The 12365-nt window shown below is 41.0% G+C and overlaps 1 protein-coding gene across 2 annotated transcripts in view; it reads right to left on the bottom strand.

Moving 5' to 3' along the window:
• Positions 1-1277: 1277 nt before the first annotated feature.
• POGLUT2 (protein O-glucosyltransferase 2) overlaps positions 1278-12365 on the bottom strand; it is a 14413-nt gene continuing 3325 nt past the window's right edge. For both annotated transcript variants that reach the window (XM_017501484.2, XM_017501493.2), the window contains 8 exons: positions 11188-11393; positions 10902-10979; positions 8507-8679; positions 8150-8387; positions 6246-6455; positions 5091-5180; positions 3499-3606; positions 1278-1516 (listed from right to left, as the gene is read on the bottom strand). In XM_017501484.2, the coding sequence (XP_017356973.1) occupies positions 1499-1516; positions 3499-3606; positions 5091-5180; positions 6246-6455; positions 8150-8387; positions 8507-8679; positions 10902-10979; positions 11188-11393 (1121 nt within the window). In that variant the 3' untranslated portion in view covers positions 1278-1498. The remainder of the gene's footprint in view (positions 1517-3498; positions 3607-5090; positions 5181-6245; positions 6456-8149; positions 8388-8506; positions 8680-10901; positions 10980-11187; positions 11394-12365) is intronic.

Here is a 12365-nt window from a genome sequence, read left to right on the forward strand (position 1 = left end):
AATTAAACCTCTTTCCTTTATAAATTACCCAGTCTCGGGTATGTCTTTATTAGCATCGTGAGAATGGACTAATACAGGTGGTCAAGCAAAGAATCTTTGTCAGTGATAACATGAATGTTTTCTCATAATTAAATTGCAGATATATGTTTTATATTTTTCTGTATATATATTTCAAGATTCAAAATAATTTAGAAACGATTATTTGACTGGAAGGTGAATGGAAGAGAATATTAGGTAAAGGAATTTGTAGAATATGATATATGGTTCAGTGTTAAGATTTCTAGTTCTTTTTTAATTCTTTTAACTGCATTTCAAAGTGATTTTCATTCATCATTTACCCATTGTGTTAAGGCCATTTCTGTGTTGCTATAAAGAAATACCTCAGGCTGGGTAATTTATAAAGAAAAGAGATTTATTTTGGTTCACAGTTCTGCAGGCTGTATAGGAAGTGTGGTGCCAGCATCTGCTTCTGGTGAGGGCCTCAGGAAGCTTTCAATCATCGCGCAAGGCAATGGGGAGCCAAAGTATCATGTGGCAAGAGAGGGAGCAAGACAGAGAGAGAGGGAGGTGTCACACCTTTTAAAACCACCAGACCATGTGAACTCACAGTGAGAACTTACTTGTTACTGAAAGGATGGTGCCAGGTCCTTCGTGAGGGATCCACTCCTATGATATGAACACCTCCCACCAGGTCCCATCTCCACCACTTGGAATAACATTTCAACATGAAATTTGGAAGGGACAGACATCAAAACCATATCACTCATTCAATATTTATTCAGTCTTTTTAGTTGATGGCACTCTATTAGACCTTAGGACTACCCAGAAGAAAGGCTTGGTCTCTGAAGTCATGGCACTTAAAATCTAGTAAGGGTAAAATATGTACTGAAGGATGTCTAAGCTGAATGAAGAAGAAAGGGTTAAGACATTCCAGACAAGGGAAAGGCATGGGCCAGAAAGGTAAGGACACAGGCATTGAGAGAACAGGAAATGGGACTGGTTTTTCCAAAGGACAGCGTTGACATTAGAAAGTGCTGAGAGATTTGACTAAAGATGCAGGTGAGGGCCATATAATGACAGTTTTCTTATGATGTATTAGCTAGAAGTAAGTTTGGCTGAATACTCGCAATAATATGGGCTTAAAAGGAGAAAAGTTTATTGCTATGTCATTTAAAACCAGTCTGTGCAGGTAGTCTGGGCTGCTGTGAGTCAAGGATTCAGATTCCCTGTTTTTACTGCTCCCTGTTCAAACACAGTTAATAATTAGAGCAACATAGGACTTTAAAATAAAGGTGGTTTTATTATAAAATTCTAAAAATGTACTAAAAAGTACAGTCATGAGAATACTGCATCATAAGTAGAAATGTATCTTCATACTGCAAATAATCACACAGCAGATTTTATATTGTCCATGGAATTAATACTTAAAAAAAATTCTTCTTTTTGGTGAAGAAGAGTCTTCAGAGCACCAATATTTTAATAGAAGTTACTTTGCATATCAGAGTTCATCTTTGGTCTGCAATTAAGAAGCAAAATATTCATAGCTATCAAGAGGTCTTACATGAGTGAAGATTTACATTAATTTGTTAATTATTTTCCTGTAAAAATGAGAGGAAGCCAAACTGTTGGTAGAGGCTCTTAGGGCTTGGGACTATTTCTAGAGGTCTAGAGTCAGCTTAGGGTAGAATCAGATTGTGTTTCATAGCCTACCGATAAGGAACCGAAACATCCATGGGCTGTACTACTGCAAAGACCTCGTGTTATGAACAGTAGCAGTGAAAGGTTAGGATGAAATAAAGAGGCTACCATTCTGGCCCCTAACTTCTGCTAATCAGTGGAAGACACTGACTGTTACCTTCTCTCAATCACTTAGATGAAGACAAATAATTGAGCAGGAGTGAAGCAAGGAAGCTGCCCAGTCTCACTTGGAGCCAAAGTGAGAAGTGTTCTGATACCAAATCACGGACTGGTGAGGGGGTACCTTTTGATTTGGCAATTCTTGTTTTGTCATTGGTTTTAACGGATTTTTACGGCCTTGGAGTACTGATGGAGTTAACAGCGGTGATGAGCCACCTCTGGGGGCCAGTTGGTTATTCATAAATCGGTTCTCCAAAAAACAAAGATAAAAATAAAACCACCAAAATTCTGATTTGTAGCATGTGCTGTCATGGTGTAAATACTCCTATCAGGCTGATTCCAAGCAAAAATTTAATCAGTATGCAAAATTCCTGAAAATTTAACAATGGGTGAGCTCATATAAGCTGTTCTGGTTCTGTCACATCACTGGGGCTTTGATTACTTTTACACCCTCTTGAGAGGTAGACATAATAATTGCCAAGTCTGTCTTCTTGTCTTTGGTTGTAACACCACAATTTTGAATTGGTCCATTCAGAAACCTAATTATATTGCTTAAGATAATGTCAAGCCAGCATATGTCACACACATATACACTCTAGTTTATGCAATTTACATTCCTTTGAACAAACAAAATTCATAATCAAAGCAACAGACCCCTGCTACACTATGTCTTTATATACAAGCACACACAATCACAATCTGATGATGAGAGACTGGTTTTTGCTTTGCTATAAACCAGCTATACGATTCTGAGCATAATTCTTTTTTGGGCTCAGTTTTATTAACCATAAAACAAAGGCATTTACTGAATGACCTCTAAGGTCCTTTTTACCTTCAAAGTCCAGATGTGAATCTGACTTTCATTTTTATCAATGAGATCTTTATGTATTGGTATCAACAGAGATGATTTTCCAATGAGGAATTGGAAAACATCAATAATCACAGTTACATCTTTTTCCTTCTCTAAACTGGGATGATGAACTTTGTCAAACTTATCTCCTGAGGAAATAAGGGCATCAGATAATACGCATGAAAATATTTTCCAAACTGTAAGCATCCATTCAAATAGGGTGTGAGCCAGATTCTCACATTATAAAAGGCTTCCCTCCACTTTGCCAGGGAATGACCATGTCTTCTCAATTAACTGCATTGTAGCATCCTTTCTTGAGCACTGCTATCTTCTTTTTTTTTTTGAGACGGAGTCTCGCTCTTGTTACCCAGGCTGGAGTGCAATGGCGCGATCTCGGCTCACCGCAACCTCCACCTCCTGGGTTCAGGCAATTCTCCTGCCTCAGCCTCCTGAGTAGCTGGGATTACAGGCACGTGCCACCATGCCCAGCTAATGTTTTGTATTTTTAGTAGAGACGGGGTTTCACCATGTTGACCAGGATGGTCTCGATCTCTTGACCTCGTGATCCACCCGCCTCGGCCTCCCAAAGTGCTGGGATTACAGGCTTGAGCCACCGCGCCCGGCCCTACTGCTATCTTCTATACCTGTCTCTCTGGTGGTCTGAATTGCTTGGAGGCCTCGAGAGGAAGTCAAATATTTGCAGCCTGATTGAGTGACCATAGGAATGAATGCAAGCTTGGATCAAGGTTAGTTCTTACTCTGCCACTGGCCACAAGCTCATTTGTGGTTACCTTTTTCCTGTGGCAAGTGCAAGGGAAGAGGTCCTCCTCGGTCTGTGGTTCTACCCTTTTCATGCCCTCTCGGATTTGGGGTTCACTCACTTGTAAACTGGCATATTCCTGTTTAAGTAACAATATAAAAGCATTCCTTATATAACACTTTAAGTATATCCACCCAAAGAGACAGGCTAGAATTTATGAAGACTATGATTTATTTGATTTATGTGTGTCAAACTGTGATCTGCATAGTCCATCATATACACCTGTCCTAAACACCAACAGTAGAGCACCTGAGAGGAGGCTGTCCTTTGACCGCTGCCTATTCCTAACAGACATCTCATTATTCTATCCTAAATTTCCATGACTTTTTTTTAAACCATCTTCTGCCTTACAGTAAAAATAATTTTGCACACAATCTTCCCTGGACTGAGAATGTGGGGACAGAGACTATTCTGCTTTCCTTATCATGGTTTGCACAAAACGCCATCATCATCTTCAATTATCATGTGCTTACTCTTAGTAAGGCACTGTGCTAAGTACCTATGCTAAATACAAGCTGAATGAATGATCACTGCCTCATGGATCCTTACAAATTCACATGATAAATCCCCCCAGTTCATTCATTTTACATGGCTTATCCTCTGCATCCCTCCATCAAGGGAAGTTTACAAAATGGGGAGGAGCCAGTGCAGACCAGAAATATTCCAATTTTGATGTATAGCAGAGTCTCAGATATGGGGCTCAGTAGCAGTAACTGCAAGATAAAAATCTTGCTCTAGATCTAGTACTATTATTGGCCAAGAGCTTGTTTACTACTGCATTAAAAAAAAAAATTTTTTTAGACAGAGTCTCCCTCTTGTCACCCAGGCTGGAGTGCAGTGGTGTGATCTCGGCTCACTGCAACCTCCACCTCCTGGGTTCAAGTGATTCTCCTGCTTCAGCCTCCAGAGTAGCTGGGATTATAGGCATGCACCATCACACCTGGCTAATTTTTGTATTTTTAGAGGAGACGGGGTTTCACCATGTTGGCCAAGCTGGTCTCGAAATCCTGACCTCAAGTGATCTGCCCGCCTTGGCCTCCCAAAGTGCTGGGATTACAGGCATGAGCCACCGCGCCTGGTCACTACCACATTTTTAAAAGAGTCCTTTAAATCGTCAAATACGCTTGACTACAATCTCTAAATGCTTGGGTCCATAGAAATAATTTCCAAGGGAAGTCCTGGCTCATATGGAGGCCCAAACACACCTGGCACTGTTTAGACAAAGAAACGGTAAGGCAGCAGCAATGTAACACAAAGAGAAACTGCAAATCCATGAACCATAACTTTGCAATATCGGAGGCCAATTTCTTAGTCAAACATCACATAGTTCTAATATTAATACTTTTCACTTAATATTGTAATATTTTCCATTAGTTAATCTTTGGTTTTCAACTTTTTAAAAATGATTACTTAATATTTGTCCCTGATTTTCACCCACAGAAGTATATATATATATATATCTCCTTAGAGTAACATATGTTTAGAAATTGTTAAGTAAAATATTATTTGTTCTTAACATGTCTAATTATAAGTTATATGATGATTTTCTTAGGAAATACTAACCTGGAAAAGTTTGAAATAATAACAGAATATGTCATCGCCCATGAGATTATTTCTTGCAAATTCTTGTCCTGCTTTTGCTATCTTTTTGGCCTACAGAAAGAACAACAACAAAATTCTTTTATAGAATCCATTTTTCCCATGCAGGCATCTGCAGACAGCTCTTCAGAGTACATACACATTGGGACAATTGCGGGAAACAGTATCTTTGCGGGTAGTCTTGTGGTAAAACAGAGTGTTTAACACAGCATGTTTATTTAAATCAGAGGGAAGTTTCTAAGACTCAAAAGTTTGAGAAATCATGTTGGACCTTCTAGAATTAAGCCTTAGAGAGACAAGGCTACACCAAGCAAAATAACAATGATTTTGTAAACGCAAGATGGAAGGTTAGCACTCTGCCTTCACAAATTTCAGCAATTAGCTTAAAGTTAATTGCATTCCATCCCTCTTTACTTATTTATACATTTATGTCTGCATCTACTTGTGAATCAATCCTTCATTTGAACCTGTAGCCAGTTAGTGGCTCCTGCCAGACTGGCCATCTTATAAATTTTTGCATTGCTGGTGGAGGCAATACTTGTGGCTCAGAGCAACCCTACTGAAAAGAGAAAGTGTAGTCAATGTCACAGTTTAGCTTTTTGTTGTTGTTGTTTTGAGAAGGAGTTTCGCTATTGTTGCCCAGGCTGGAGTGCAATGGTGCAGTCTTGGCTCACTATAACCTCCGTTTCCCAGGTTCAAGCAACTCTCCTGCCTCAGTCTCCTGAGAAGCTGGGATTATAGGCGCCTGCCACCAAGTCCAGCTAATATTTGTATTTTCAGTAGAGATGGGGTTTCACCATGTTGTCCAGGCTGGTCTCGAACTGACCTCAGGTGATCTGCCCTCCTCGGCCTCCCAAAGTGCTGGGATTACAGGTGTAGCCACCATGCCTGGCCTAGCTTTTTGTTTCACATGCAGAGTGGACAGTTAATGTAAGATGCAGTGTCTGCTGTGTTCAGCCCAGGGGAACTGCTGTGCCATCCACCGGCAGGCAGCTTGCCATTTACAGGTCAAAGTCTATGATGTGAGCATCCTGGATGCTCTACAGGGACAATACATTTCAAAGGGACCCATGATAGTGGGAAACAAGTGGAAATAAGCCTTCGAGGGACTAACCTTACCTCTTCATCGTGATCTTTTGCCCATTTAAGTTTTTCTAGCAGATCGCTCAGGTTGCTCTTAACTGGAATGTAGTGTTTCCAGGGCTGCAGCTCATTGTAAAAATGTTCATAGTAGATGGAGTCCTGCTTCAGCACAACACTGTCACCAACTAGTAAATATGGCAGGCGATAAGCTGCTACAGTACCATCGATATTTATTTGATACTTATGCTGCAAAACAATGGTAAAGTCTAAGAACCTCCATTAAATTTCCTTTTCTCCACTCGATTCGCCTTCTCATCCCACACATACACCCTTGCAACCCTCGGACACAATTTGGTCAGCTTCTGTCCTCCGCCTTTGCCATTTAGTAAGTATTATACAACAGGTTGATCTAAAGCTAAATGCTCATTTTGATTTGCTACTAAATTTTACAAAGGAGGATACAAATCTAGTGTTGAAGGAGCCAATAAGATCATACTGTTGTCCTAAGGCTGCAACATAAGGAAGAATGGATTTATTTGTGATATTTTGTAATTCTCTTACTACTTTATTGATTGCAAACGTGCCCCTCATGATGGCATATTCTAAGCCATGTTAACTGTTTTATTTATTTATTTATTTATTTATTTATTTATTTGTTTGATCGTTTCGAGAGAGTTTCACTCTGTTGCTCAGGCTGGAGTGCAGTGTCACGATCTCAGCTCACTGCAACTTCTGCCTCCTGGGTTCAAGTGATTCTTGTCCCTCAGCCTCCCAAGTAGCTGGGATTACAGGCATGCACCACATGCCTGGCTAATTTTTGTATTTTTAGTAGAGACAGGGTTTCACCATGTTGGCCAGGCTGATCTCGAACTCCTGACCTCAGGCGACCCACCCACCTCAGCTTCCCAAAGTGCTGGGATTACAGGTGTGAGCTGGGATTACAGGCATGAGCCACTGTGCCTGGCTAACCATATTTTTTAAACACCAGATGGCCACACATGTGTCTTAAAGAAATTAGCAAGCTTTGTAGCAAGAACGTCTATGAATAAAAATATTCATAGAACTTTGGTAATTTATCATCTTTAGTTGCATAAACACGAATAAAGCCAAGGCATGAAACAGCGCCCTACACTGAGGAAGGATGGCTAGTATCCTTTCACTTTGGTTACAATCATTTCTTTCAAAAATCATTGAGATATACATATTGAAAAATACTGACAATTCAACTTATAACATTCTTTAGGTCAACCTACCTCAACATAACCCATCAAAAGAAAACCTGGTCATCCACAGGGCAGGCAGAACTCACTAATCACTTGCCTTTCCACATATAGAGGACAGATGGCGACCTTTTCCCCACCTCCTCTCTCTACCATGTGGGACTTCAGAAACAACTCTATGGTCTAAAAAGCAGGGTTCTGCCTACTGCCTTAAAAAGGGAGTTTGTTAGAAAAAAGATTACTCCCTGGGAAACATGAGCAATCCACATTCTAGACACATAAAGCAAGCCCTAATTCCCAGGCAGAACACTGGATGGGTTTCAAGTCATTCCCCACCAGGCCTAAAAACAAACAGTTTATATCTTACTTACTCTGTTGTGATAACATGGCTCTGGGGAAAAGTATTTGTAAAATGACCTACATGTATGTATTAATAAAAACGAATTTGGAGGTGACATGTACTTATCTCAAGGGTTAGCTGGAAAAAAAAAATTACAGCTCTATCCAGGCTCCAAACTCCCTTGATACACATTTAATGTCAAGACTGAGGGCAGAGCCTGGTTGCCAAACTAGTCCCCAACACCGCCATGCCACAATATTCACTGTTTTATGCTTATTTCTCCCACCTCTTGTAATTTGCAGGCCTCTACTTCCCTTCCCAAAGCACTACGTACAAATACATTACAAAACAAAAAAGATTAGCCACTGATTAAGTCATACCTTGAAGAAATCAAAAAATGAAATGTGCTTTACAATGGGACCATATAGGCTTTCATTGTGTTTGAAGAAGAAAAAGTTGGTGAAAGCAGCATCTATGAGTTCTGGGTGTCTTCTACTGAGTTTAACTAGCTCGAGTCTCTCTTTGCGGCTGTCTCGCCCTCTCCAGAGAGCTGTGGAGTTTTTGCTTTCCCAGGGCGGACCCGTGTTAGCTTGCACAGACATCATATCCAGACTTACCCTAGAAGACAAAGTGCAAAAGATTTTCCTCCCAAATCATCCTATCACAAAGGTTGTTGGAAAAGAACTCACCAAAGAAAGAAAACCAAGGCTCTGGGCCAACCCTGACTCATCCCTCACCGGCCCATGGTTTCTAGAACAGAGTCAGTCAAGTCGTAGGTGGGCATCACGATATCCTTGGAATCTGTGGAGCCACACCAGGAAAAGATTGGATGGATGTTTGAATTGGATTTCTTTTTCTCCAAAGGCCAGTCTCCCAAATTAACAAAGAACTCCACATCTGGCATCTTCACCTAGAAAAAACAAAACAAAGAGCTTATTTGCATTTCCTGCATTAGATAATACAGGAAATACATTGTATAAATACATTGTATTTATCAATTGAAATTTGAAGTTGCATTAATGAAAGGCCAATGTAACATTTTTCAGGTAATGATAATTACGTTGGTTTGAAAAGTGGGTACATTTTCAGAATATGGTCACATATATAAACATTCTATGCTCCCTACAAAAGATATGAAATGGCAAAAGTAATCTCTGTGCTAATACTGTCAAGAGACTCTAAGATGATCAAAGAAAGAAAGAGAAATATTGGAAAATAATTTAAAAATTAGCACTTGGGACTCTAACCCTAGTTTCTTGTAAGTGAGCCACAAGCTTCCATTTTACAAAAACATACACAAGGTAGGTGGTGGGACCAGGATTCGAACTCAGGAACCCTAACACCAAGGCCAACTCAGTAAGTTTCAAGCTATGCTTCCTTCCTCTACTGGCAACAGGCATGAATATGTAAAGAGGACCTGTTTTATCTACTCACAGAAAATGTTTAGCATATTTATGAAACAAGAGATACATATTTTTTTTTTTTTTTTGAGATGGAGTTTCGCTCTTGTTCTGCAGGCTGGAGTGCCATGGCGCAATCTCGGCTCACCGCAACCTCCGCCTCCTGCGTTCAGGCAATTCTCCTGCCTCAGCCTCCTGAGTAGCTGGGACTACAGACACGCGCCACCATGCCCAGCTAATTTTTTGTAGTTTTAGTAGAGACGGGGTTTCACCATGTTGACCAGGATGGTCTCGATCTCTTGACCTCGTGATCCACCCGCCTCGGCCTCCCAAAGTGCTGGGATTACAGGCTTGAGCCACCGCGCCCGGCCAAGATACATATTTTTAAGGCCAGAACAGCACTGATCAGTCTGAGATGCATTTTGAGAAACTGAAGCCCTGAAGAACATTCTCATTTTCCCATGGATTGACAGAGAGGGGCAAGAGAAGTGCGTCAGTACTCTCATGTCTTAGTCTAAAGGAGACAATACTGATGCTGTATAACTACCTACATTCAGAATTGACAGACTGCAAGTGCTTCGAAATCTTGAAAAGGCACTATGATTTTCCATGAGTAGTTTAATCAAGATATGCATACAAATTATTCAATCAATATTATACTAGACTATAAATAAATATACATTTGGTAAAAATGTTGGTACAGTCTTTCACATCTGCCAGTATTCCACCAGAGCCTGACAAAAGCCCATTATCCCAAGGAATGGATTCGGTAGAAGGCAAGTCCTCTTTGGACTCCAAGTTAGTTTAGTACCGAAATGATGTTATGATAAGGCATTTTTCTTTCCTTTATCAAATATTGTGTCCCTGCAAAAGATATGCTGAAGTCTTATATCCTAGTGTTTCAGAATGACCTTATTTGGAAATAGGGCAGTTGCCCACGTCACTAGTTAGGGTGAGATTATAGTGGAGTAGGCTAGGCCATTAATCCACTATGCTGCGTCCTTATAAGAAGAGACCCAGGGACATGAGGGGAGAAGCCCGCGTGATAACAGAGGCAGAGATGAGGGATGCAGCTGCAAACCAGGGAACACCAAAGACGGAGAGCCACCGCCAGCAGTTAAGAAGAGGCAGGAAAGGAAAGGATCATCTCAGAGGCAGCTGGGCCTCCTGACACTTACCTTTTTTTTTTTTTTTTTTTTGAGACAGGGTCTCACTGTCTCCCAGGTAGGAGTACAGTGGCGCAATCAATCTTGGCTCATGCAGCCTCGACCTCCTAGGTTCAAGCTATCCTCCTGCCTCAGCTCCCCAAGTAGCTGAAACTACAGCAGGCTAATTTTTGTATTTTTTGTAGAGATGGGGTTTCACCATGTTACCCAGCCTGGTCTTGAACTCCTGGGCTCAAGTGATCTACCCGCCTTGGCCTTCCAAAGTGCTAGAATTACAGGTATGAGCCATGCCACCTGGCTGACATTTTGATTTTGGACATTTGGCCTCAATACCTGTGAGACAATACATTTCTGCTATTTTAAGCCTTCCAGTTTATAGCACTTTGTTATAACAGCCCTAGGAAGCTAACACAGGTATCTGACATAACATAAAGCTTCAAAATAACATTATCATAAGGCTCCAGAAGAGAACACCCCGATAGTGTTATAATTTGTATTTGGAAAAATTGTTCTATAAAATCTGGGATTAAATGATCTATTATAGCTAAGAGAAAATATATACTTACCTTTCTAGTCAAAGAAAGTAGTATGGCATCCATGAAAATTCTAAAACCTACATGTTCACCATGAGTCTTGATATAAACCTAAAAGAGAATTTACCATGTATTATGTTAGTCTAAAAACACTGGCAGATTTCACTGAGGAAAAGCTAGTTACAAGGCTCATTAGAATGATGCTTACAGAAGGAGTTAGCTAATTATAGCCAAATGTTCAAAACGAGCAAAAAAAAAAAATAAAATAAAACCAAAAAAACACTAAAACAATCAAGGAAACCTGAACTGTATGTTGTACCTTGTTATCCTTTAAGGTGTAGTGACAGAGGCTCTGCCTCTGTCCAAATCTTTTTGGGATTTCTACTGCAATCTTTTCTGGATCCACTATGGGGAAATGTGCCAGATCTCTCTGAATCTGAGCAATGGTTTCCGGGCAGTTCATCCCCCGTAGCCAGGCTGCACTATCTTGCAAAGGACAGTCACAATTCTCATGGTAAACCGGCCCTATTTACAAAAGAACAACAAAGTACAACAGAGATAATTTCACTCAGCATTTGAAACTTGTAACAAACACCCATAATGTGGCTTCACGAGTTTTGCCTAGTTACATAAGAGCATTTTCATTGAAAACACATTTTAAAAGAAACACAGGCCAGCCAGGTTGGCTTGCACTTGTAATCCCAGCACTTTGGGAAGCTGAGGTGGGAGGATAGCCTGAGCCCAGGAGTTTGGGACCACCTTGGGCAACACAGGGAGACCCTGTCTCTACAAAAAATAAAAAATTAGATGGGAGTAGTGGCAGGCAGCTGTGTTTCCAGCTACTTGGGAGGCTGAGGATCACTTGAGCCCAGGAGGTTGAAGCTGTAGTGAGCCACATTTGCACCACTCCACCCTGGGCAAGACAGTGATACAGTCTCAAAAAAAATAGTAACACATTTTTACTACACTGGGGGCATTGGAAGTAAGTCAGCCTTCTGTTCTGACAGTTCTTCACTGTAAAGTCTTGTGATATTTTCATGATAAGGTCGACTTTGCATGAGTTCAAAAGAAAGCAGATAGCCATGCCGAAGTGGCTCAAGTCTGTAATACCAGCACCTTGGGAGGCCCAGGTGGGCGGATCACTTGAGGTCAGGAGTTTGAGGCCAGCCTGGCCAACATGTTGAAACACCATCTCTACTAAAAATGCAAAAAAAAGTGCTAGGTGTGGTGGCTCACACCTGTAATCACAGCACTTTGGGAGGCCAAGGCGGGCGGATCACCTGAGGTCAGGAATTTGAGACCAGCCCGGCCAACATGTTGAAACCTCATCTCTACTAAAAAATACAAAAATTAGCCAGGTGTGGTAGATGCGCCTGTAATCCCAGCTACCCAGGAGGCTGAGGCAGGAGAATTGCTGGAAGCCGGGAGACGGAGCCACTGAGATTGTGCCACTGCACTCCAGCCTGGGCGATTGAGCAAGATTCCGTCTCAAAAAAA

The sequence above is a fragment of the Cebus imitator genome, unplaced genomic scaffold (assembly GCF_001604975.1).
Source record: "Cebus imitator isolate Cc_AM_T3 unplaced genomic scaffold, Cebus_imitator-1.0 Scaffold14, whole genome shotgun sequence".
Classification (NCBI taxonomy): Eukaryota; Metazoa; Chordata; class Mammalia; order Primates; family Cebidae; genus Cebus; species Cebus imitator.